General features: G+C 35.0%; 1 protein-coding gene across 1 annotated transcript in view; it reads right to left on the bottom strand.

The window, feature by feature from the left end:
- Positions 1-425: 425 nt before the first annotated feature.
- IMMP2L (inner mitochondrial membrane peptidase subunit 2) overlaps positions 426-25408 on the bottom strand; it is a 405652-nt gene continuing 380669 nt past the window's right edge. The window contains exon 6 of the mRNA XM_030238542.2: positions 426-1108. Within this exon, the coding sequence (XP_030094402.1) occupies positions 989-1108 (120 nt within the window). The 3' untranslated portion in view covers positions 426-988. The remainder of the gene's footprint in view (positions 1109-25408) is intronic.

Below are 25408 nucleotides of genomic sequence, written 5' to 3'. Positions count from 1 at the left end.
TGAAAATATTTAAAGATCTTTTGTGTGGTTTGTTAATTTTTTTTTAGTACTAACCTATGTGAAGCAAAATTCAATAAATATGAACAAAGGCTGGCTCACATTGATTTGTCATTGAAAATGTGTAAGTTTCTAAGTTCTTTTCACATATAATGTGTGCAGCTTTACTGCCTATTCACAGAGTATATTTATAATATTAACTATATACTAGAATATTAATCACAAATTTCTTTTCTAATTACATAGTTTCAGAGAAATGTGGCAATCAGTATTAACGAAGATTTACTCTACTAGAAAAAAGAATTAAACACTGCCTTCAGATAATGTAATATCATTTGTATAATTTGACTGAATATCTAATTTAGAAAGATAAACAGGAAATATTTATATAAAAACCCCTATTTTTATCTAGAAAAAGAAAATAGAAATAAATAATAGGGACTCAGTTTAATAATAGAATTAAGCTGCAATAAAAACTTTTCACCAACAGAAGTACTGATTCCTCATTACTAGTAATGAAAGGACGATCCAAAGTATGTATGTTTTGGGTGATTTTTCTTTTTCACATGCAATCAATATTAATAATTTCCAGGCAGTTACAAAAGAAATAAGGTGAATGTAAAAATCAAAATAATTTATTGAAGGTTTTAATAGTTTCTTGTCCAGAGATGCACGGGTACAGACATAAGCCAAGCCTGTTACTGTTTCCAGAAAAAAAATGAACATTCAGTTCTTCTAAAACCAATGATTTCAAACTGAATTAATATACAATGCCCTAATGTTGGAAATTTTTAAAACCCACCAAACGATAGAACAAACAAAAGAAACACAAAGAATTTCTGGTGGCATTGTAACATTTAGATGTCACGTGTATTTGTTGAGATGACGCTGATGTCAGAGCACCTGGCAAAGCTCTTACAGGTGATGTACAACCACTGGAACTCTTTCTGGTTGAGCTCCCTGTCAGTGGTTTCCTGCCTGAAGGCTCAGATCACTCCTGCTCTCGGCGGAGAGGTTTGCGCTCCGGAGGAAGCATCGGCTGCAACTTCTGCCAGCGCTGGGGGGGCCAGAGAATATGAGTGGCTCGGGCATGTAGGAGTCCAAGAGAAACCTGGAACCAAAATATAAACCAGAGCTGTTAATAGGTAATGCAAATAAATCACTATGTGAAAAATACAAAGCATGTGATGATTTGTTAGAGCAGTGGGAGAATACAAAGCAGAAGAGTGGGTACTCTCTCATGCTTGTAATGAGAGGAGAAGAAAATGTCTTTAGTAACAATTTCTTTTTCTTTTTTGATAAAACATATTTTGGAACTCAAAACAGCTTGCTGAAATGCACTATCTGTAATACAGAACTAGGAATGTTTTTTTTTCATTTTCAAGAAAAAAAGTTGCTCAAAATATGTAAGGCATTCTATAATCCACATAAAGCTTTTTGGTTATTAATTATTCTAGGTCCAGAGAACAAATTTTAAGTATCTATTTTGAATAAGTTCAACAGAATCTGTGTCTTGGATTTGAGCCCTGTGTACTAACTACAGGATGGTGGCTTTTCTAAACATATAGTGTTTACTATTTATCACTCTCCTTCAAAACTCCATTTTGTCTTCAACCAAAAATGAAAGTTACTGTAAATTGTAGAGATTTCCTTGAGGATGAAAATGTATTTCTCTACAGATCAAAAACTTTTGAAGTGCTAGGACTACTTAAACCTGATTAATATGTTTTGCAAACATGTTTTACCACGTTATTTAATATTGTTTATTTCAGTAATTTTACTTCACTAAGATTTTACTTCAATAAATCAAAATAAAATTCAATTCTGATATTGCTTATAAATGAATCAGAGATAACATAGTATAGAAAACAGAATTGCTTAGAAAATCGTAAGTAAATTATAAACAAGATCCTTTTCATGTATGGTATGAAAATAGCTAGACTAAGACTAGAACAGGCACAATTTCAGGCTGAGATAAAACAGTCCATACTTAACAGTGAAATTAAGTCATTTTGTATGGAGTTAATCTCAGTTAATTTGAAAAGCCTGCAGCATAAACTTCTGCATCTTAAATTATTTGTTTAGACTTGTAGAGAAAATAGCATGTAATAAGCATTCAGCACCAACAGAAGTTTATAAACAGGGCAAAATCTTAGTTAGAAATATTGGAATGCCTGTGTCTGTGAAAAGATTAAATAATTCTGACTCCTAAACAGACAACAGTGTTATAATGGTTATAATGGCAACAGAATTAGCAATGGCATGGATTAAAAAATGCACAGGCTTTACTTGACTATTATGTCATTATCTCTCATAAGAACAAGGAAACATCTATGATATTATCCTATAGAATTTTTTAGCCAATAAAAAGGAAATGCTTTTCAGTACGTACAGCATTACATCATACTTGCATACATTATACAGGATACAGAAGTAACCAGAAAAAAAATAGAAAATTTGTTCAAAAAATAATGATGGGAGCAAAGTCCAACACAGGTAATTGCACATAAACAAAAAGTGTAGTTGTTATACTCCAAATTAGGAATCACTGAAGGAAAAAAATGTATACTTGCTTTATTCTTATATTTCAATGATCTGGTATTGGCTGTTGGAAGAGCCAGGAATTAAATGGATTTCTGGTTTGAACCTGTACTTTGCTGCTTAAATTCCTATGTAAACTCAGTTCCATTCCATTTCTCATTTGAAATAAAAAAAAGTGATTTTAGTAAGCAGGTAATTCAGCATTTCATGCAAACAGACACCAAATAGGCCCCTAGGAATATCTTCAGCTAATTTTCTTGATTTAATTTCATAGGATTAATATATATTCACCAGTCTCTCTCTACTACATAATCAAATCATTGAAGCTGAAGTGGTATATTTCTAATTCCATATTCTGTAGCTTGATGAAGCAGGTGCTGAATTACTTGAATATAATTTGGTTATTTAATAACCCATGATATCTAAAAGAATCTGAAGTGGATCACTGAATTGAAGTCTAGTATTATATTTCACTTGCTTGATCCCTTGCAGGGACCACTTTTTTCCCAGATATGCAGCAGTTCTTTTTCCTACATTTAAGGAAAGGACAGGCTGCTAAGTGACAACTCTTTTTCAATAGCATTGAGCAACATTTTTTCATGTCTTGACACACTTTTGTGCAGTTTGGTTGATATTTATGGAATTCACAACATCCTTTATCTTAATTAGCCCATAAAATGGGCTGCAATTGTAATGTTACCACGTTGGGTTTTTTCCCTGAGCATACAGCATGATAGCACAGACATTACAGGCTGGTGCCAAAATATAAAACCACAGCAAATCCCACAGCTGCATATAAAATGTGACAGCATTAGTACAGAGAAAAAAATGTTAGAATACTCTTTCCAAACACAAATAGCATCTCATTTTCAAAGCTCTATGTTTTTCTCAGTACATGCTTGTTACTGATGTCAGCAGGAGATCTGCAAACAAACTGAGAATATAACAAATGAATCAGAACATGTTTTAAACTGAGGTTGGGAATAATTTTACCCAGAGGATTATTTCTACTGACCATCATCTGCCTTGAAACTAATAAAGAAATCTCCTTCCTATAAACATGATTTACAACATGACTAGAGTTAAGAAGGAAAAACAGATATTGTTGGATGATGGAAGTCTTTGATAAATAACAAATTACACTGATGCTATAGGACTTCTTTTATAATAACTTAAAGGTTCACTTTAAAAGCACCTTGATGCTTGACTTCTGCAAACAACCATAATAACTTTTTTCCATTGCCTATTATTATTCTGTACTTACCACAGCAGCCATGAATTTCACTGAGGAAGAACAGAATTGTTTGCAGAGAATAACCTGCCCTTGCTAATGGATTTACCCTCATCAAGGTTAGATATGAATGAACTCAGAGGAGTGAACTAAAAGGCTACACTTTCTCTTGTAACAGTGAAATACTGAGATAATCTATTAATTAATCACTTCACTTAAAGACATTATTTTCTCCCTTTACATAAGAAAATAAGTTTATTCCCTTGAAACACTGTCTTAACTATAAAAAAATCAGTACTTTATAGACATCAATTCTTTGAGGAATGTGTTCCCTTTCCATCACAGAGATGCCAGCAATTAAATAGTAGGGAGCTATGTTTACATTATGACCTTTATGTTGTTTTTGCTGTGGCAAAAATAGCCACTATATTGAATTGAATCTGTATTATTGTGCCTAAGCTGAGCTGTTTAAACTATTTTTAAATCTTTGAATATTAAGTTGAACAACTAAGAAGTCACTTCATTAACACAGCAATTTTATCTGCAAAGTAAGTTTTGAATTAATAATACTGTTTTGACACTGTTACTGTGCTAAAAGGGTATTTCCTCAGTGTCTGCTTGTTGTGAGTATGTTAGTTGTATGGAAACTGATTAGTTTTGGCACTGCATAAGGAAAAGATAAGCCTAAGACTGATAGTGCTATCTGAAGTGGTACTTACAACAATCTTGCTCATTTTGTCCTAATAGGCTTGGATAAACCACCTTTATTAGTATGAAGTCTTACAATAATATCACATCCTCTGGTTCTAAAACACATCATGAAAACGGGAAAAGTAGTATTCAGACTGTACAAGAGTCTGTATACATGTAGCATACAGTGGAGCACATCAAAATTTTTATGGAAATGACAGCTATTCAGTTTGGATCTCAAGAGAAGGTAAGTCCAAATAATGGTGTGATCCTATGTGCTGGATTTGGAGGGGGTAGTGTTAATTCTCCTCACCTTGGCTGGTACTAGACTGTGTTTTGGACTTGTGCTGAACGCAGGCTTGATAAAATAGAAATGTTTTTGGTACTTCTGAGCAGGTTTACAGCGACTCAAGGCTTTTCTGGTTTTTTGTACAGCCTCTGCTACTGGCAAGGAGACTGGGGATGCCTGAGATGTTGGAAGGAGACACAGCCAGGACAGGTCCTCCTCCTGACCAAAGGTATATTCCAGACCATATGACATCATCTTTGGTATGTAAAGTTGGGGAAAGTAGGAAGAAGGGAAGGTTTGGAATGATGGTGGTTGAGTTTCCAAGTCACCATTACATGTGATGGGGCCCTGCTCTCCCTGAGATGGCAGAGGGAAGCATTAATTAATTCCTTGCTTGGCTCTGCTTGTGTGCATGGCTTTTGCTTTTGCTGTTAAACCATCTCTATCTCAATCAACAACTGTTCTGTCTTTTACCCTCCTGAGTCTCTCCCAGCTTCTGCTGGTGGAGGAGGGGATGAGCAGCTGTGTGGAGCTGGGTTGCTGGCTGGAGCGAAACCATCACACCCTAACAAGGCATTCTCAGCTTTCCCAGAGAATGTAAAGTCTACCCAAACAGCTAAATTCAAGTAGCTCCTGGTCATAGGTTCACTTTGGTTTAGGAACATCCCCACAGATTTTCCCTTCTTTTTTTCTCCTTAGGCCATCTTTATTTTGCTGTATTTTAAACAGCTAAGATTTCAAAATCTGTAACAACTCTGAAAAAATGGAGAACAATGCCACAAAATATACCCTGAGAAACAGCACTGCAGGCTCAAAAAAATCTAAATCTTTAAAACTTCAGTAAAAGTTAGACTTCTAAACTTGTCAGTTTTCTATTTGGAAGTAATAACCATAGAATCATAGAACTAAAGACCTTTTAGACTGACAAAGACCTATAAGACAGTTTACTCCAACCATTAGATCACTGTTCAACATTAAACCATGTCCCCATCTGTCACATCCACGTGCATTTTGAACAATTTCAGACATGTAATAGGACAAAGAGACAAATCAAAAATGCAAGGATGTGACTACAGCTGCATCATAGCCCTGCAATTCAGCCGCTGCCAGTAACAAGCTGTAGACCTTGTATTGGCTCTGCAAGGCCTCAAGAAAAATTTCCCAGGATTTGTCTGAACTTACCTCTCCTGCTTGCAGTTTTGATTCAGCTTGTTTAGCTGCAACAAATTTTCTAATCAGCTGGTGACTATTGACTAATGTGTTAGAGTTTTGCTTATACCACATATATTCCACTTATATTCCCTTTATTTGCATAACTTTGTGGTATAATCAGACTTCTTACATAGATATTTAAAAGTAAATATTTTGTATGGGATTAAATATTTATGATTTTCAAATAATGAGGTATACAGGATAGGCAGAGGATAATAAAAACAGACTGAAAAAACCTAGAAATGGTCATTAAAACAAACAACTGACTGCCAAAAAGATTTTAAGGTGCACAAAGAGAAAAAACAGCGGAGAATAACAAGGCATAAAGTAGCACATAATAAAATATATAATAAATATAGAGAGACAAATTGAAAATCAATAAAGTATAAGGGAAAAAAGTTAAGAAAGAACTAAATTATTGGAAATTGAGAAAGAGGAAATCATTGATATCACAATTCTCCTAGAGAAGAATTCAGGGTGCCAGCAACTCATGAAAGCACCTTTTTCATGTCTTTTTGAGGAGGATGGGTACTGCCAACCTTGGGACCCAAAGGAGCAGCATAACCACTGAGGTAAAGACAGACACTTGAAAGGGGTTGTGGGAGATTTTTAAACTGCTTTGATAAGACTTGTGTATTAATTTGATAATTTGTATTGCTAAGGGTACTATCATTCTCTGAATTAACCCTATTAACAGTCAGTAAAATGCTGTAAAGTGTGATTTTATTGCAGCTGTGACTCAGGGTCTTCTCCTATCATGGAATTTTCCTGGGATTGCTCACAAGAAAGTTTTGACTGTAACATTATATTCCTTTTAATTTTTTTTCTAAGGCTACATAAATTCTCATTAAGTGTTGCACATTAAAGAAAAGCTATCTTTCTTTTCCTCACTTAGTACTTCTTTTCATGCTTCTCTGAAACCAAAATGGGGATTTTGATGAAATGTTTATAAACACATTTCACTATTTCTTTCATTAAAAAACCCCAAAACAATCAAAATTAGAAAATTAAATGGACTGTTTTATTATTTCCTCACAATGTATTTTGAGTTAGGGAGATTGTGACTGAAATTTTAGTTATTTCAATAAAACCATTAAATATACACAAAACACTTACATCTTTGTAACAGATGATGTAATAATTGCATTACAATGTGCAAAATTAGAAATCTTGGAATATCTAGATCAGTCACAGAAGATAATAAACAAAGTAATATGAAGAAAATAATAAAGCACAGCACTTAATATTGAGTCAACACAAAAATCATCTCTGTGGGTGTGCTAGGAAAAAATCATCTCTGTGGGTGTGCTACTTGGGTATGAATATACTTCTGAAGAAGAAAGATGATCTTCTTTCATCTTACTTCAGCCTAGCAAACAGTCAACACTCCTGTCTTCCAGTCTCATTCATAAATGCCTAAATTGTGCAAATCCCCTAAAATGCCACTGAAAGAGAACATAATAGCTACCCAACAAACTAGAAATAGAACTAAACTACAAGTGCCACACTACCTATGTACTTGAGAAATTTCATCAGCAGTGACAAAACTACAATTTTAAAAGCCAGGCTCTGGTTTTGTAGTCACTTTTGCTTTAGTCTTTTATATTCTAGCAATATTGCACGGGCCTCTCAAATATCATGGCCGATTATAAACATTCAAACACAAAAAAACTAACATTTTCTCAAATCAAATGAAGATAAAGCAATAGAAACAATCACAGTGTTTCAAATTATGTTTTCTATTCTCTGATGAAATATAGCCTCATATTTTTCTCCTTCACATGCAGGTTAGCTAAGAAGCTTTATAATAGACTTTCCCATGGCAATATGGAACATCAGCTATATACAAAATTTGCTTCTCAAATTTTGTGTTTCATGATACAAACTTATTGGGGGTGGTCAGGAGTAATTCTGGAGCAACAGAGGTCTATTCAGGCTGTATTCTTGTCAGTTCAGAGAGAGGCTCTGAAATGTACCAATACAGATCCGATGAAAATTCCTCTAATATGACAAAACCCTGGGTGATTTAGAGATAGCTCCATTAGAGCAGGCATAGAGTTTCAAGAAATTTTTCCAGATCTGCTAGGTCACTGCCCCACTACCCATATTCCATCAGCCAATCAGCTGTAGTTTGATGATACTGGTGTCTTTAAAGACTGGCAAATTTGTACCAATGTTGAAAACTGTGTAAAGGGAGCCGGCTAATGAAAAAGGTGAGAAGAAGTTAAAAAATATTTCAGCCCTCAAAGTGCAAAGAAATCCTTAAGATAGAAACACCTGTGCAACTACCCAGCATTTCAGCTATAACCCCAACAAAAATATAAAGTCTGGATCAGCTATCTGTGTCAAACTAGATTGCAAGTCTTTAAGAAAGGTTGTGGCACTGGGTTTCGATATTAGATAGTAGCTGTAAAATGGTCTCACAGAGAATTGTCCCAGTAAATTAATCTCTCAAAAAAAATCCATACTTTAATAGAAAGAAAACATGATTGCTATTGCATTTCATCTTTTGTACATGGTTGAACCTTGAAACAAGTGCTATCAAGTGCAGCAGTAGGAAAAGAGCACAATAAAAATAAAATCCTGTGGATTACAGTAAAATCCCAGAGAAACCACTTCCTCCAGTAGAAATATCTGCGATAATGAACAGTGACAGAAGAAACAAATATCCTTCACCTCCTTCTTTTATGAGTCCAAGAATAACACAACTATTAGAAGGAATAAATTATTTTGTAAATAAACCGATACCAGAATAGATGTTCTTTAACTTATATCAGCTCACCAAAGTTTGAGGTAACAAGGTGCCAATTAGCTCATGAATAGAAAAAGTGATAGATTCCTTTCTAATACATAGCAAAGTGCCAGCATGTTCATTGTTCTTTCTTCTTGTAACTGAAGAAATCAGACCTAATGGAGCCACACAGATCTAGTGACAAAGAAAAGAATGCAGCCCATTAATTTTGTTACTAAGTGTTCCATTACAGTTCCATTAGCTTGATAGCTGAAACGGCAGCTCCAGATATAGATAAAACATCCCATATGTGTTTTCTTTCACAGAGCTAGTATATAATCAGTCAAGGTCTGTACTAGTCATCAAATTTATAAGTGCTCATTTAGACAGAAAATATATTTTTTAAAATCTGAAAAAATATAAATGACAATTATTTTATTTTAGGAAAACCTTAAACAGTGAAAAAATACACTTAAAAATGATGCACATATCACATATATGCACAGAAAAACCCACAAAAAATCATGTACGAGAGAGAGATATATTTCAAATGCAATGGTTGATTCCCTTCCCAGAATTAATAAAATTCCAAGAATAAATAAAATTTTATCATGGAATAGCTGTGTGACATTACTATAACAATTGTGATTGCACCCATCCAACACAGTTTTGCAATTCAAGCTATTCACAAAAGAAGAGATGAGCACTACATTGTAATGATAACTCAGGTTATTGACTGAATTGAAAAAATGTACTAAATATCAAAATAACTGGATTGCACTCTCAGTTTTCTATCATATCTATATGTTTATATAAACCTAAAGTTACTAAAGAGGAAAAGGAAGGAAAAGGTCACTGAAAACAGAATATATTTCACATATGAGATTTCTTTACAGTTAAATGTGCAGAAAAGAAATAGCTAACATTGAACCATAATTGAAATTCAAAGTAGTGCAGATTTAAAGGAATTCAGTATAAAGTAGTGCATCACTTATTCATCTCTTGAAGAAATCAACTGTCAATGCCATTGCCTACATTAAATACAGTAACAGGCTTAGTACAAGAATTCCATGAACTGAATTCCATTTCAATGCCTTTTATTGGAATTGAATTGTCATGAATATATTATTGAAAAGGCCACTACAGCTAAATAACTTCATTCCTTCCCATTTTTTTCTGTGTTTTCTGTTCTCTAAAGATATATTTTTTAAATAGAGGTTAGCATATAACACAGCACTACTTTTCTTCTTTCTTCAGTAAGTATAGCAGTCTTAGCAAATATTCTTTCTTGTTTATGATTAGCAGAGCCCTTATGATAAACAGGTCTACAAAAGGAATTATAAACCAATCTATTATTTATTTTAGATTTCTAGTAATAAAAATGTAAAGGAATTTGCTTAGTGCACAATATGATGTGCTTTGCATGCTGCATATACATAAAAATCATTTAATATTTAAAACTTTTTAATATTTCACTGGACAATGCACAAAGTTCCTGACTAAATAGGATTGTCACTAAGTCATGTAACTCGACAGAAAAACAAAATGTACTAGCAGCTCTCATGAAAGAGACACACATAAAAAAGCCATAATACGTTTGTATTCAATATTTTAAGTATTGATAAATCAAGTGGCAGGAAGAAAAGAATTACTAAAACACATTTATTATCTTCACCTAGAAAGTATTAGCTAATTGCAAAATCTCTGCATATTAATTATTTAGTAATACATAAAAGACTTCAATGTGAATTCCTGCTCAGGAACAATTGAATCAGTGCCACCAGTCAGAACAATGTCAGGTTTAGTGATATTTTTCAGCTTACAACACTGATACATCACAATTTACAACAGCTGTACATTACAACTGAGTTGATTTCCAGTTTGGTGCCACTGCATGCCATTAATTCAGTTTTAGCCTGGAGCTTTGGCAAACACAGTGGCACAGTGCAAGGCATTCAAGCACAGGAGGGACACTACCCAGGGACTCAACTCCTTTAAGCTGCTCCTCCACAGACACAATTTATCCCCACAGGCTGGCCCTCAAGCAGAAGGACCCTGCCCTCTGCTCTATGGCTCCTCCTCTGCAGTCCTTTGTGCTTCCAGGAGAACCAAATTCTGCATCCTGGCCCTGCTCTGGCCACGGAGATTTACCATGATGCTCTGTGCAACAAGGGCGAGAGCCCTGGTGGGCTCCTGCTCTGCTGCAACTGCACATGCACGGATAAATCAGGCCCTAACAATGAGAGGCTAGTATTCAAAGCTGAGCAAACAAGCTAAGATGACAGGTGAAATTCCATCAAATTTCCATGGAAATGCACAGCCATGCCAGGGATCATATGCCTGCAAGGTGGGAGAGATAACATTTCAGACTCATTTAGGAGAACTCAAAAGAAGGGAAGGAGTCCTACTGTAGCAGGAAGCAGTAGCCTTTTATCTCCAGATACACTCAATTTCTTCGTTAAGTAAATTGATGTGAAAACCCCCCACATGCTTGTTGCAGCTAATTTCTATTCTTTATATATTTTCTAAAAGCTCAGAAAAGTACCTGATCTCATGGGTCAAAAATCAAGGCAATTTCAGAACTTATAGAAGAACCAAAATTAAAGAATGCTGTGGAGAACATCTCAACCCACTGATGTTTTTTCTGTTCCAGCCTGAACAGACCCATCACTGTGATGGGACAGCATTGTGAGTATTTGGGAAAGTTCATAATTTTAAATTTTTCTTGGCAGACATGTTACAGTAATTATCAAATGCTGAGGGAAGAAAGAAAAGAAATGCCAGTAGCCAGAAAAGTTAATTTAAGGGAATCAGTGAAAAATTACCTCTTAATTAAAACAAAATGGTACAAGACCTTATGATATTACATCTGTCAGTGGGCAAAGCAAGCCTTTTCTAGAGCTAAATTGCTCAGTGATTTTCAGCAACAATACCTTGTATGTACAGCAAACACATCTGTCAGCTGGCTCAGAGATTCTGTGTTTTTTAATACATCCTTTAGATTTAGTCTGATACAATGAATTTGTTGCAATACTCTTCATAAAATAATTTTTATTTTCTCTTACCTTAAAAAGGCAACTGTTCAATAGACTATTCCACTTAACTAAATATTTCAAAATACCCTACTGTGAGACTTGCCTATATTTTCCTTCAAAATGGCACCAGAAACAGTTTGACTTACAGAAAACATGCTGTTGGTAATATGAGGTATGAAAAGCAATGGGGAGTAAATATTCAATGAGCAGTTAGGATATCAAAATGTCATTAAATAGCTGCATGATATGTTATTAAAAATACAAAAGACTTTTTAATAGACCTCTTTGTGTGAGGAAAGCTAGAGCTCATCTAAATTGGCAAATTTTATCAAGAGAGTTCTGTATACGAAATCTCCCCAAGTTGATTTACTGGAAAAAAAAAGCCCCACAGAAATACTTCAAATATATATACATATTTTTCTCTACCATAAAGGTATAATAATAGCTATGAATTTAAGAATAATAAATACTTTTCCTCTTTTCTTTATCTGATTTATTCTGTATTTTTGCTAAAACTGTGGAGAAGAAGATTAAATTTACTAAACCCAGTCTTAACTTTGCTTGGAAAAAAAAATCACGAAAACATTAATATTTTTCTTATTCAATCTTACTATTATTTAGCATTTTGTGTTTATACAATACTGTGACATTTGTCAAAATAGAAGGCTTCTTTGTATAATTTAAATCATATAGCTATTCTTTCACTTCATAATGAAATTTATGATTAAATAATTGATACCATATACTTAAGAATATATTTTCTCCAGCCTACCTAACTAAACCTCTTCAACTTTTTTTTTCCTTTGGTTTACTTCTGATTAGCTTAGGATAATGGCATAAGAGGTTTTGCAGAGAAAAAAAAAGTTTCACAAAAAATAAAGCATAAATATAAGATACACATCCTTATCAAGATACAACCTTTATCAAATACTGTTGCAGCTCTTTCTCACAATCCTGAGTCTACAAGGACTGCACATCTTACATGTGAGATAACTGTTTAGTTCTCCACAGAAAAGTCCCTCAGTGAGAGAGCAATAGTCCTTATGGAAAAGCCAGTTTTATAGAGCAGTGACAGGACAGATCAAGTCCCCAGGCCTGGCTTGTGCACCAGCAGCCCCAGCAGACTCAACAAGAGGAGGGGCAGGGGACCAGCAGCCAGCTCCCTTTAGTTATGGGGACATCAGGAAAACAGAGAAGAATGGGAGAAGCCCACATGTGAGTTTCTTGAGGTTCAGTTAATTGGCCCAAAGAGAGGTACTGCCTTCTGCTGTTTGAGATGCACCAGGAAACCTCTACTGACCACGGTGCCTCCTCATTCAGAAGGGCAGAGACTTCTTCAAATTCCTGTGCTACACCTTCCAAAGGCACATAAAAATTGTGTAAGATTCACTAGGACATAGGAGAAGTAGCTTTGTGGATAGCTAGAGTTCTCCAACAGCTCTTTTCAAGACCTTTGGTATTCTTCGTGGCACACACTCACCAATTACTTGTTTCTGTTTTACCCTTGATCTCCAGCCTTCTTTCATATGTCCTGGCAATACAAGACAGGATACTAAACCAAATAACTTAATCAAAGGCTGCATCATTTCAAAATAAAAAAAAAGGTACCTTCCTCTTTAGCCAAATAAAGTAACCAATTGTGGCTGGAGGTCAGGTGCCCACCAAAGCTCTTCTATCACTCCCTTTCTTAGCTGGACAGAGGAAAGAAAATGTAACAAGAGGCTTGTGGCTGAGAATAAGGACAAGGAGATACCACTCACCAGTTACTGTCATGAGCAAGACAGACTTGACTTGAGGAAATTAATTTAATTTATTTCAAATCAAATCACGGCAGGGAATTGAGAAATAAAAACAAAACTTAAAAGCACCTTTCCCCCAACCCTCCCTTCTTCTCTGTTCAACTTCACTCCCAAATGCTTTCTCTCCTTCCCTGGCAGCACAGGAATGGGGCCACGGTCAGTTCATCACACATTGTCTCTGCTGTTCCCTCCTGCTCAAGGGGAACACTGCTCACACTCTTATTCCAGCGTGCAGTCCTTCCCATGGAAGACAATCCTCTATTACCTTCTCCAATGTGAGATAGGTCCATCTGGGAGTGGCATTGGCTCTGTTGGACATAGGGACAGCTTCTAGCACACACAGCTTCCCACAGAAGCCAGAGCCATGTCCCCACCCCTCAAGTCACATCAAAACCTGGCCACACAAACCCAAAAGAGAAGGTTGAATCCACAGCTTAACTATCAAGATTTATATTTATCTCAAGGATAAACTAAAACTTTTCCTAAGCTCTACATGATAAGCAAGAAAGTAGTGAAGGCTAACGAATTCAGTTCTCTGCATGTGTAATAAAAATTCTCTCATAGTCATAATCAAGCCATAGTTCAGCAAAGCATGTGCTGAACTTTAAATATTCAAATAATACACTTGAGCACATTATTAAAATTAAGTAAAATAAAATAAAATGAATAAATTTCCAGAGACCTGATGATCTAAATTTATTAACTCTTTAAATTACTCAATTTTTCAGATTATACGTAGCTATTAAGCTATTTTAGCAAGATATAACCACACAGGACTGCCAGGTCATAAGTACAAGAAAAGGATTAGCACACTTAGGATTTCAAAGATATACATGTAAAAACTTAGGATCATTAAAACTAATTTTTCACATGGAGCTCTTTCACTTCCAGTAAGATAATCAATGTGATTAAAATTCCTTTTAAACACTTACCTTTATAACCAAATCAAATCCAAAAAAAGCTATAAATCCAATGCTTATTTTGTATCGCAGTTTTTTCGGGGGACAAAAATCACATTTTTGTCAGCAACAGACTGTGTAGCCATCACCATTGCTACAATGCCTGAAGATCCAAGTCTCTCAAATTAGCTGAGGAGACAGCAGCATTGAAATTGCAGACAGCACAATCTGATACATTTTCATCAGTCTGCTGCAGAGAAAATATATTCCTGTGTGTGTACTGAGCTGTTTTTTTCTGCTTCGGGATCTTAGCATTCAAAGCAGATTAAAAAATGCTCCATATTTTAATGAGATCATTATTAATAGTTCATCTTCTCACTTGCTAGAGTACTAAATTTCCATCAGCTCTGGACAAAGGCGATGGGAAGATGGCTATTACAATTGCTTTGCAATGGATTCTGGCAACCTCCCCTCAGCATCTTTGTTCTCCCACGACTGCACAGCTTAAGCAACCCAATCTGAGCTTGGTGAGGACTCTACATTCTCATTTCCAAAACATTTTGTGTATTTTCTTGTTCAATGAATCCAATGCATGTTTTTCTTGAACAGGCAAACCACCAAACCTACAAAAAGAACCAAAAAAAGGCTCCCATGTTTGCTTTATCCCAACTGTCTCACAGTGACCTAAGTTTTCATGCTGTCTGGAGCCACACAAAGGCAGAAGTGAATCAGAAGCTGTCCTGACCTCAGAAGCCTGGTGGTATGCACCATTAGTACATTTGAAGAGAGAATCAGTCTTAAACTGGAGTCAGCCACACTGCATGCTTGTACTCTGGAGGATGTGATTCTAAACATGAGTGAAATACATTGGTCAAAATCATGATTCTCTACATGCAGAAAGTAAGAAGATGAAAATCAGTAGCTAATGATAAGGTAAAGTGTAGTTCATATCAAATGTGGACAAATTCAGGGCCAGATTCTTAAGAGAGCTGGATTTAAAAAAAAAAAAAAGGAAAAAAATGAATATGTAAATAGCATCTAGAGCCTTTTAATAGGAGTTTAGAGATGCTTGAACAACCTACATCCTGAAATTAGAATACTTCCTTTCCAAACATTTGAAATTATATAAAATCAGTATTAGCTGTAACTGGAAAACATTCCCAGTTAATACTAACACATTAAATAAGAAATCAAGAGCTTCAAACTTATACTGAACAAGATTAACCTTGAGCATCCATGGCAACAGCAGAGTCCAGTGCAGCACCTGCCGTGTTCTGCAGCAAGGCAGCTTTCTCTTCAACCTCAAAATACTACCTTATATCATTTTTCTTCATAGTCTCTGCAAGAACTCAGCTGAAATTAATTCCCAGATAGTCCAAAACCCTTTAGTACACATTTATGTAAGGGAATTTTTATGTACAGATTGTATCTGGATAGAATCCTGATACTTTCCTCCCTCTTAAGCCTAGCTACAACTCCTGAGTGACCTCTCCTAAGGTGTCATTCTGGCAGGCTTGTTATCTTTCCCATGTGTGTGCCAGCTGGACTCAATTATTTATCTACAAGGCCTCCTGGTTGCTGGCTGGAGGCATTCCCCAGGCATGAGAAACCAGCAAGCACCATCCATGGCTGTGCAGAGCAGGACCCAGCTCCAGTTCCCAGACCCTCTGCTGCCTCACTCCATTGCACAATAGCAAGGGAATCCACCAGAAATCCCCAAATGCTGTTTCATGAGGAGGGCTGGGGAGCAAGGCATAATCACAAGCAGAATGTGGATGACAAGGAATACAGAAACAATTTCTAAGACAAATTCATTTCCAAGTTCAGCCAAAAGGTAAATTCTTCAACAGAAATGCTAAATCCCATGGCATCTGAACAAATACTTAATTCTCTGACCACAGAACATCACCTTAGATTAAGCCTTAATTGAGATTAATGAGGCATAGCCTATCTCTCTTGTTTTTTTAGACCTCATCTAGAATCAGGGAAGCCATCTCACCTGTCTGATTGCAACAAAAGCAAATTGTTATGGTCGTCTTTTAAATCACAAGACTTAGTCTTTCTAAAGAGAACTTGAGATTCTCCTCTAAAGAAAGATAAAATAACCATGAAATTTGGAGAATACGTTTTTTGTATGCTACAGCTGCTATTCAGAAAACATAGCAGAAATAGGAAATAATAAAAGCAGTATACTCACAGGGATAATATTTCAGTACCTTTTTGGCTTTCAAATGCCACCGTTATAAGACATTCAAGATCTGTTAAGTAAAACCCATTCCCTACAACTCTTTATTTAAAATTTTTGCTAACATGTATCATGGCACTGCTATCAACACTTTTTAACCCCTAATATTCATTTCTGAAGATGCTAAACCACGCCCTCAGGCTAATGAAAATGCTAGAAAGGCTGTTCTTGAAAATATACATATACAGAAATTGAGACATTCTCTTTCAAATCACACTTTCTCAAAGGTGTGACAATCAAAAATTTGAATCTCTACTTACCATTCTTTAGTACTCATTTACCCAATGACAAAACACATGAAAAATACTCCTTTTCTTGAGAACCATAGACATGAAACTACTAAGAAAAAGATGTCAGAACCTTTATTAATTCAAATTGCATCTTACTTTAAGAAAATTTATTGGTCCTACAGAAACAATGTTAAGCCTATTTGATGCCTAATTTTAGATGCCTATAATTTTAGATTTCTTACTTAGAAATCTGTCAAAATTAATTCTTATTTAATGAGGTTTTTGAAAAGTGTTTAAAATAGCAAAATTTTGAAACATGCTCATTAGAACTATTTGTGAGTAATTAAAAATGATAGCTTTTAAATAACTTGTGATTGGATCCTAAAGCCATGTCAGAAATAGTGCTCAGATGACAGCCTGTCACATAAATTTAAGCTTGATACATGAGCCCAGTTGATCCCTAAATAGTAAACATGGTATTATTCTCTTGAAAGAAAATGAAGTTAAAATTTCACAATTACTTTTTCCTTCCTTTTCCCTCCTACTTCATGACACCGAGGTCATTGACATCATCTTGCTGAACACAAGAAAATCATTAATTACTTAGTCTGTGTCCTCCAATTTTTCTGCTATCAAATGCCACTGTTACAATGTAAGAGAGACATAAATTGAACAGAAAAGGTAACCAACTGCTCATGAAAATGTAATTTGTCTGTTTGACAAAGACACTAACATGATGAGCTATGGCATTTTTGTGTAAAATCCTTTTTGGATTTGGAGTGTGTCACATTCTATCACTCAAGAGTCAACATTTTGCTCATGACATTGCACCCATAGGGAAATCTTGGGTGTGAGCTTTTGTTTTCTTTTGCTACTTTAAGGGTTTGGCAAGAATTACAGTAAAGATTCTGAAAACTTCTCAGCCTTCAAAGTGCAGTATAAAGACTATCTTAAAAATATATTCTTAAATATGAAGTGTACTTTATTTTTCATAAATAAGCCACTCTTGAAGTGCAGAGTGTTTGAAAAAGTGCTGGCCAACAAAAACATCAAAATCACTTTTCCTAACAGTATTTCTTTGCTATTCTACAGAAAGCCAGTTAGATAGCAATAAACTAAATTAGAAGTCAAATTGAAAATAAGAGTATCTTGATTCAACAAACATGGTCAGTGGTAGAAGTAAAACCTAGATTTTTTTTTCATAATTTCTTGATTGTGATAATAATATTTAAGGCTTTTTAAGAGGTTAGTTCTTAGTTCATTGGTGTTTCCTACAGAAAACAAAGCTGGCCAGGACTAATTATGTATATATTTGTGTGTGTATGTATGTGTGTATTTATTTTCTTTTTAAATAATGATATATGTGGCATATAAAAAGCCACAGTCAACTGTGAATTTTTAATGTCTTATTTTCAGGTATAATTTGAGCATTGACTGGAGCCTGGAACCTGTCCTCAAACTGATTAGTTACTTACTTGAAAGCTTGTTGCCATAATTTTAGAGGACTATTCCTGTAAACCAGGGCTATTGCTCATGTTTAAGGACACCTGAGTCTGACCCTAAGATTTATTTAATTTCCTCTGCAAATTGAGAGATTAAAAAAAAAAAAGGAAAGAAAGCAACAACAGATTTATAGAAGATTGTAAAATGTGTATGTCAAACTTCACCTCTTGAATCTTACAGGTTTCCAATATTAATTTATAGAACAGTGTGAGCAACAAGGTTTAAAAGTATTATTATTCTGATATAGGGAGATGACAGTTATGTCAATTGCACTACATTTTGCTTTTGATGAGGAATATTATTTCCAACAGTCATAATATGTAACAATGCCACAGCTTGTCATGACTTATCTGAAAAACATGAAAGCATGCAAGAAATACATAGATTTATGAATATCACTGTTACACAGGCACTATTTTTCATGCTAATTACTGAAGTGCTTTTGTAAACCTGCTCCAATTCAAAGGGGATAAAAGGAGAAAAATATTTAGAGAAACTCTATGATTTCAGAGAGAAAAAAAAAAAACAAAAACAAACAAACCAAACCTGAATTTTTTTTTCCTATTACAGAAGTGTGAATGCTGCTGAAAAAATTCTTTTCAGCATTAAAAAGTGCCACTGACCTAAAGAACTTGTTTAGAGAACTTGATTATCTAACAGAACAAAGCCTCATGCAAACAAGGAGGAATTCTTGCTCCCTCCAAAATTTCTGAATCTCCTGTCCATTTATGAAGATAAGATACAAACTGTGAGCAGTGAATTGCCTCACAGGCATTACACTCAGACAGCTATTAGAATATAGTGCAGACTACTGTAAAATTTACAAGACTGACACAGAGCTGATTAGATTTAAGGGATATAATTGTATTTGGTTCAATAGATATTGCCTTTAACCTCATTGGTATGTTCCAATGTCTACTGAAGCATATGGACAAATACCCACAAAAGGAATTACATGCAGACCCTTATTCAGAGTTCTTTGAGTGGATGAAGTGATAGACTCAAAGATTTTTAGCACTATCATCCTTGGCTTACACTGTTTCATTTTTTCCTATTTCAAGGACACTTGTCTTTACATAGGAAAAGTTCCCTAGCCATCACCAGAGGATGATCTCAAGTAATTCCTCTGTATTTGGAATACACATTACAATCTTCTCTTCTTTAGAGATCTCCTACAGAAATATCTCTCTGGCCCAAGATGTTATTGCATGCAGGAGGAATAATAAATGAAATACCTTAGGTGTTTTGATTGCCCTAAATTAACTACATGTACTGGAATGAAACATCAGGAAAAGATTGATTCAAGCTGATAATTAATACTTTTTGCTGAAGTGCTCTGATTCCCAAACACAGACAGCAGTGATTACTGCTGAGGTATTAACCTTGTTTGGAAAAGTTTGAAATGCATATTAAAGTTAGAAATTTAAAGTTTTAAAATGGAGTTTGAGACAATGCTTAGATCTAAGAACTGAGGTTAAATGACAACTGATTGAATTGTTTGTTCACTTGACCTTCTCTCAACATTCTCCTAAAATCCCATGAGATATTCAGCAAATTTGGATTCTCCCATCTGAACCAACAGCTTAAAATGAAAATCATGCTAAGCTCTGTATACAACCAGTGGAAAGAGAAGACCTTGACACTGTGATGTGAAGCAGTAAGTTGTGTTAGTTTTCCCCATTTCTCTCCCTTGACTTTAGAGGGAATTAGGCAACTGTGCTATTAATTTGGGTGCCTCTGCTCAGGGCTTATGATTAGATTAAAAGAATCTGGGCTTCTATATTGATTTAAAAAATCATGTAATGTTCTCCATTAAAATCTATCTGCTCAAAAGGTATCCTTGAAATAACTTCAAGACATCATCTGATGTTAAATTAGCTTTCCAAATTACTTGGTACTAAATTTAGAGAGGACACCAGCAAATCTCCCTTCACTGGCCCAGAACCAGCATATCCTAACTGATACTGCATTTCCCAGTATAACAAATAATTGGTGAGGTTTTTCCTTCCTTAGAAAATTCTCAGAAGTCCCTCTTTTTATACTGCAATGCTAAAGGAGAGCAGTAATAACTGCAGGTCAATTACTGAGCATAGGTCACAGGGTTTGAAATCTTAGTGACCTCGAGTGGAATCAGGTTCCAAATGAAATTTGTTAAACACCATTATGTTACATGACAACTCTGGGAGTCAGGGAATAAGAGAATAGTAGAGCCAAAGTCCCTTGGGGCAGTCTGATAAAATGTAGCAATACCTGTATAAACCTACATTTGTTATATCTAGTTTTGTTGCTTTAAAATGGTTTGCTCAGGAAGCTGCTAAGCTCAGAGGAAGAAATTGCCTCATCTCAACCCTCACAGAGGCATTGTTGTATACTGCCTCTGTTCTAACCATGGCAACACACTGCCACCAAAAAAAAAATTAAAAAATAATTAAAAATCAGTGATGTAAAACTAGATTAAAAATATTCATTTTAAATTAAAGTATAACCCAAAGATTTCTTGGCCAGCATTTATTCACACAATTTTTCTTTTTAAAAACTCTCAATTTAACCTTAGTTCACAGGTTTTCTTTTTTAGATTCCACTTCGGGTGCAGTAGATATGCCATGTTTTCTCTATGGGACTACATCTGAAATGAGTCAGTCACTCTATACTACTCACAGTCGAAAGAACTTCATCTAAAAGTACCTTCAGATTGAATCTTTTGTGTGAAGCCTGAGCAATCTGCAGCCAGTGAAGAATAAAAATATATTGAGGACTCACTGCCAGAGATGCAATCGTGAGATGCAGAAATAATTGCTGGAAAATATCAGAAGATGGTGTGCTAGTGAAAATTTGAGTTTTGTCTGCTTTTAGAAGATTCTGTGTATCCTGCCTACTTACTTACTTTACTGTCCAGAGTGCATGGGTAGTAAAAGTATCATATACAAAATTCATCAAGCACTGTACCAACATAAAATAGCTGAGTTTAAACAAAAAAAGATAGGACTAATAATGATCTATTTTTATTTCATTTTTACATACAAGATAAAGTCACTGCCTGTTTCCTAAATGACAACTGAGCCTAGTTTTACCCCTAATTAACATGCAATGCTTATAAGTAATTTATGGTTGTAAATATTATATAAGTTTCTATTAAGACAATAGAGATTATAGGTTTAATTTTTCCCATTTTTTGGCCAGGTTTAAATAAACTTGAGGTTTATATTTTTAGTCTGAAATAGGAAAAAAAAAAAGAAAAAGAAAAAGAAAGAATAAAAAAGTTATACTGAAGGATTTGTACTGGAGCTTTGTTTCTGCAGGTAGTTGATGAATACTTTCTCTGAAAAGCAGTATCTCTGAGGTAATTTTCTTGCATTTTATACTGTTCTATGAATTATAGAAGAATCCACACTGGCTGCCTATGTTATTTTGCAAGAGTCACTACTCTTTTTAGAAGCACACTGAAGTAAGAAAAATTGAATCATCCAAGCAGTCACTTGGTGCCATCACAGACTTGCCCAAAGTAAAAAGGAAAGTCAACATGAAAATTATTTTATGAAATAAATCAGGTTAAAAAGAATGGGGTCACTATTTCTATGTAAATAGCAATGATCAAGCAGATCAACAACTGAGACTTTTACAGATAACTGGAACAAATGATGAAGTTCCTAGAATTATGTAGCCTTTCCAACTGAAGATCAAGGATTATGTGTTTACTGTTTTTGTACTAAGTCAATAGCATACCTTAAAATTCACACCCAAATTCATCCACACCCAATTCACTTCCCAAAACTAAAATTAAAAAAAATCCATCTAATAAATCACAAACCTTGTTATCTACAGAAATTGTAGCATTTTTTGAAAAGTAATAACTAAGGCATTAAAGCCTGTAGACAGGCTGGCACTGCTGGCAGTGTTCAGAGGATCCAGTGCAGGTCCTCAGAGTTTCTCAGTTGGGGAAGCTGCAATTTTTGCAAAGATTAGACTTAGATTAGACTGCACAGCAAGGCATCTCTCACTGCTCTTGCATCAAGGAGTACTGTGTTTAACAGTGTTATTCATCTCTTCAAGGAGACACTAATTTTAGGATGCTTTAGAAATGCTGTTCCATCTGTGAATTAAATTGCACTTCATATCTCACAAACACCAAGAACTAAGTAGAAGTCACCTTCACTCTTTCTCTTTCTGTCTATTGCTAATTTTACTGCAAGAGGCATGTAATCCATAGCTTTCTTGTTGGGCCTGGCCATTTAAATTTTTGATCCTTTTTAATACACTCTAATAATCAGTCTATAAAGTCCAATTACTCAGGGTAAAAATGACTGACATCTCTAGACTCAACAAACCCCAACTTAACAAAATGTATGACTTTGAACTCTACAATTTTCTGTATATTTATCCATATCTTCCATTTTCATATTGTCCCAGCTTGTATCTTCACTGGCAACACAGCTTTACTCTTATAGGCAGGAAAATTTAACAACAAATTACAGAGCACATGAATCATTGCATGAATATTAAAAATGAAAGTGGACATAATCTGCTGTTAAGGCAAAAATGTGGTTAAACACCTTTACATATCACTGCTCCAAGAAGAACCCTAGAAAATTTTGTGTGACTGGATTAAACAAACCTTCAGTTTCATGGAAATTCTAAATGTCCCAGAAACACTAGTAAAACAATTAATTTCTAGTGAACAATGACAAGGCATTAGTGATGTCATTCCTTAAGATATAAACTAAAGATAGGATAAGGAAAAAAAATTTGGATTCTCCATTTATCTAATATTTTGCTTATATCTGAGTCATTGTACTATGTATCTTTCCAAACCAATTTTAAGTTTTATAAATAAGGCACTGTTTCAGTAGATTTGCTAAATTCAAATTCAACATCTTTATGATAAAATGATAAGGATGTTCTATGTGTAAAAATATGCTCCACTAGGAATGTGTGCTTAAAATACTTAGAATATGACATCTCTCATGGCTTTACCTGAGGCAGGAAAAGGCAGTTTTTACACTGGGTAAGTCATAAAGTATTATGAAATGCACTATATTAGGAACTATAGCAACCATTAATATATTTATTTTTTTTATACTATCATGCAGAGTTAAAAGCTCCTTTTTTTCTTAAACTGCAAGAGAGAATCCTTTCTCTGCTTAAAGCAAAGCTCTTTTAAATAGCAATGCAATACAGAGATCCTAATTCTGGTGTTGCTAGTTTTTACACAACTGGCAGCCATCTGACTGCTGATATGCAGCCAGTTGCAAGATGCCCAATAAGGACTGAAACCTTCCACAGTTTCCTGAATTATTTTTATAGAAACCACAGTGGGGAAAAAAATTAATTTTGATACATTTACAGGATTAAGGTATTTACGTGTTATTTACACTAATAACATGTTCCAAGAAATAACAAACCTAGAAAGCCATGCAGGAGGATTTTCCCAGCATGAAAAGAGGGAGTTCAAAGACAGCCACTAAATTGATCAGAGGGCTGGAGCACCCATCCTATTAAAGGGAGGCTGAGAGAGTTCTGGCTGTTCAGACTGGAGAAGAGAAGACTCTGAGGAGACCTCAGAGCAGTCAGCCAGCACTTCAAGGGCCCTGGAAGAAAGCTGGTGAGGGACTGTTTAAAAGGGTATGTAGTGAAAGGACAAAGAGTAATGACCTTAAACTAAAAAAAAAATTATTTAAATTAGATATCTTCAACAAATTCTTTAGTGTGAGGGTGTTGAGACAAAAGAAGAGGTTGCATAGAGACGCTGTGGATGCCCCATTCCTGGAGGTGTTCAAGGCCAGGCTGGATGGCCAGCACCTGTTGTAGTAGAAGGTGTCTCTGCCCATGCCAGGGGGTTGGAACTGGATGATCTTCAAGGACTCTTCCAACCCAGGCCATTCTATGGTTCTATGACTCTATCATATATCCATACCAGATAATACATGTAAGCAAGACTACGAGAAATTTCTATGGTCCCCATATAGTGACCTCTAATATGTGTGCTGAAATGTCTATGCTGTAATAAAATAGAAAGAACATCTTTTTCTCTGCATGAACCAGTGAAAATAATAAAGTAGATCAACCAGAAAAAGAGCATAAACAAAGGAGAATACAGTAACATATGAAAGAAGATAATTTCTCAAGTACCAGTAGGCAATCCTGTAAATTTGACAACTCAAATTATTTTGAACAATGAGTAATTTATGGCTGTGAATGGGCAAGCACATTCCTTCCTTCATTTATTTGTTTTATTCCCCATAGCATACAGGAAATAAATAATAATACTTCTAAGGAGACATTTTCTGCTGTTATCCTTTGAACCTTGAGGAAAAGGATCTTAATATCTTTGAGCTTATGAACAAACCCACTTACTGTCAGACATTCCTCCCTTTTCTTATTCTTCATAATAAATTCCACTAATTTTTGTGTTGTCACACATGCTCTAAAGAAAAGCAAGCTTAACAGGTTTAGTGTGACACAGATTCAGGTTTTCAAGATTCTTTAAAGTTAGAGCATCTGCATGGCAAGTCAATAATTATTTCTCCTATTTGGGAAGAAACTTTCTTGTCCTGTTCAATTTGGAAATAAATCCTGTACATCCTAGAGAGCAGATTCAATTCAAAATACTAAAAAAATCTTGAAAGTTATTTAACATGTAAATAATTGGCCACTTGTATGGGATTAAAATTATACAATGTTTATCATCAGAAACCAAATTTAGAGCCTTTTCCACAATGACATACTGTATTTAATTAACAGGGTTGAATACTTGGTATTTTATATTAGCAGCATCACAACAAAGAGTAAGCTGTGCAACCTGGAACAACAGGCTAATTCCAAAAAAGCATTCAGTAATAAAGTTTCATAATCTGACGAAAACACATGCAAGAAAGCATATGTGCTTTCTAACTACTAGTCTTCACTAACAGGCACTAGCTTTTTAGTCTTCACTCCCTTTACTCTTAATGGAGACTGACATTAAGACTCTGCTGAACCACTTTCTACAGAATTCATTTATCTTTCTGGT

Source organism: Serinus canaria, chromosome 1A (genome assembly GCF_022539315.1).
Source record: "Serinus canaria isolate serCan28SL12 chromosome 1A, serCan2020, whole genome shotgun sequence".
Taxonomy (NCBI): Eukaryota; Metazoa; Chordata; class Aves; order Passeriformes; family Fringillidae; genus Serinus; species Serinus canaria.
Note: the sequence above shows the minus strand (reverse complement) of the source record. Positions and strands in the feature narration are given on the sequence as shown.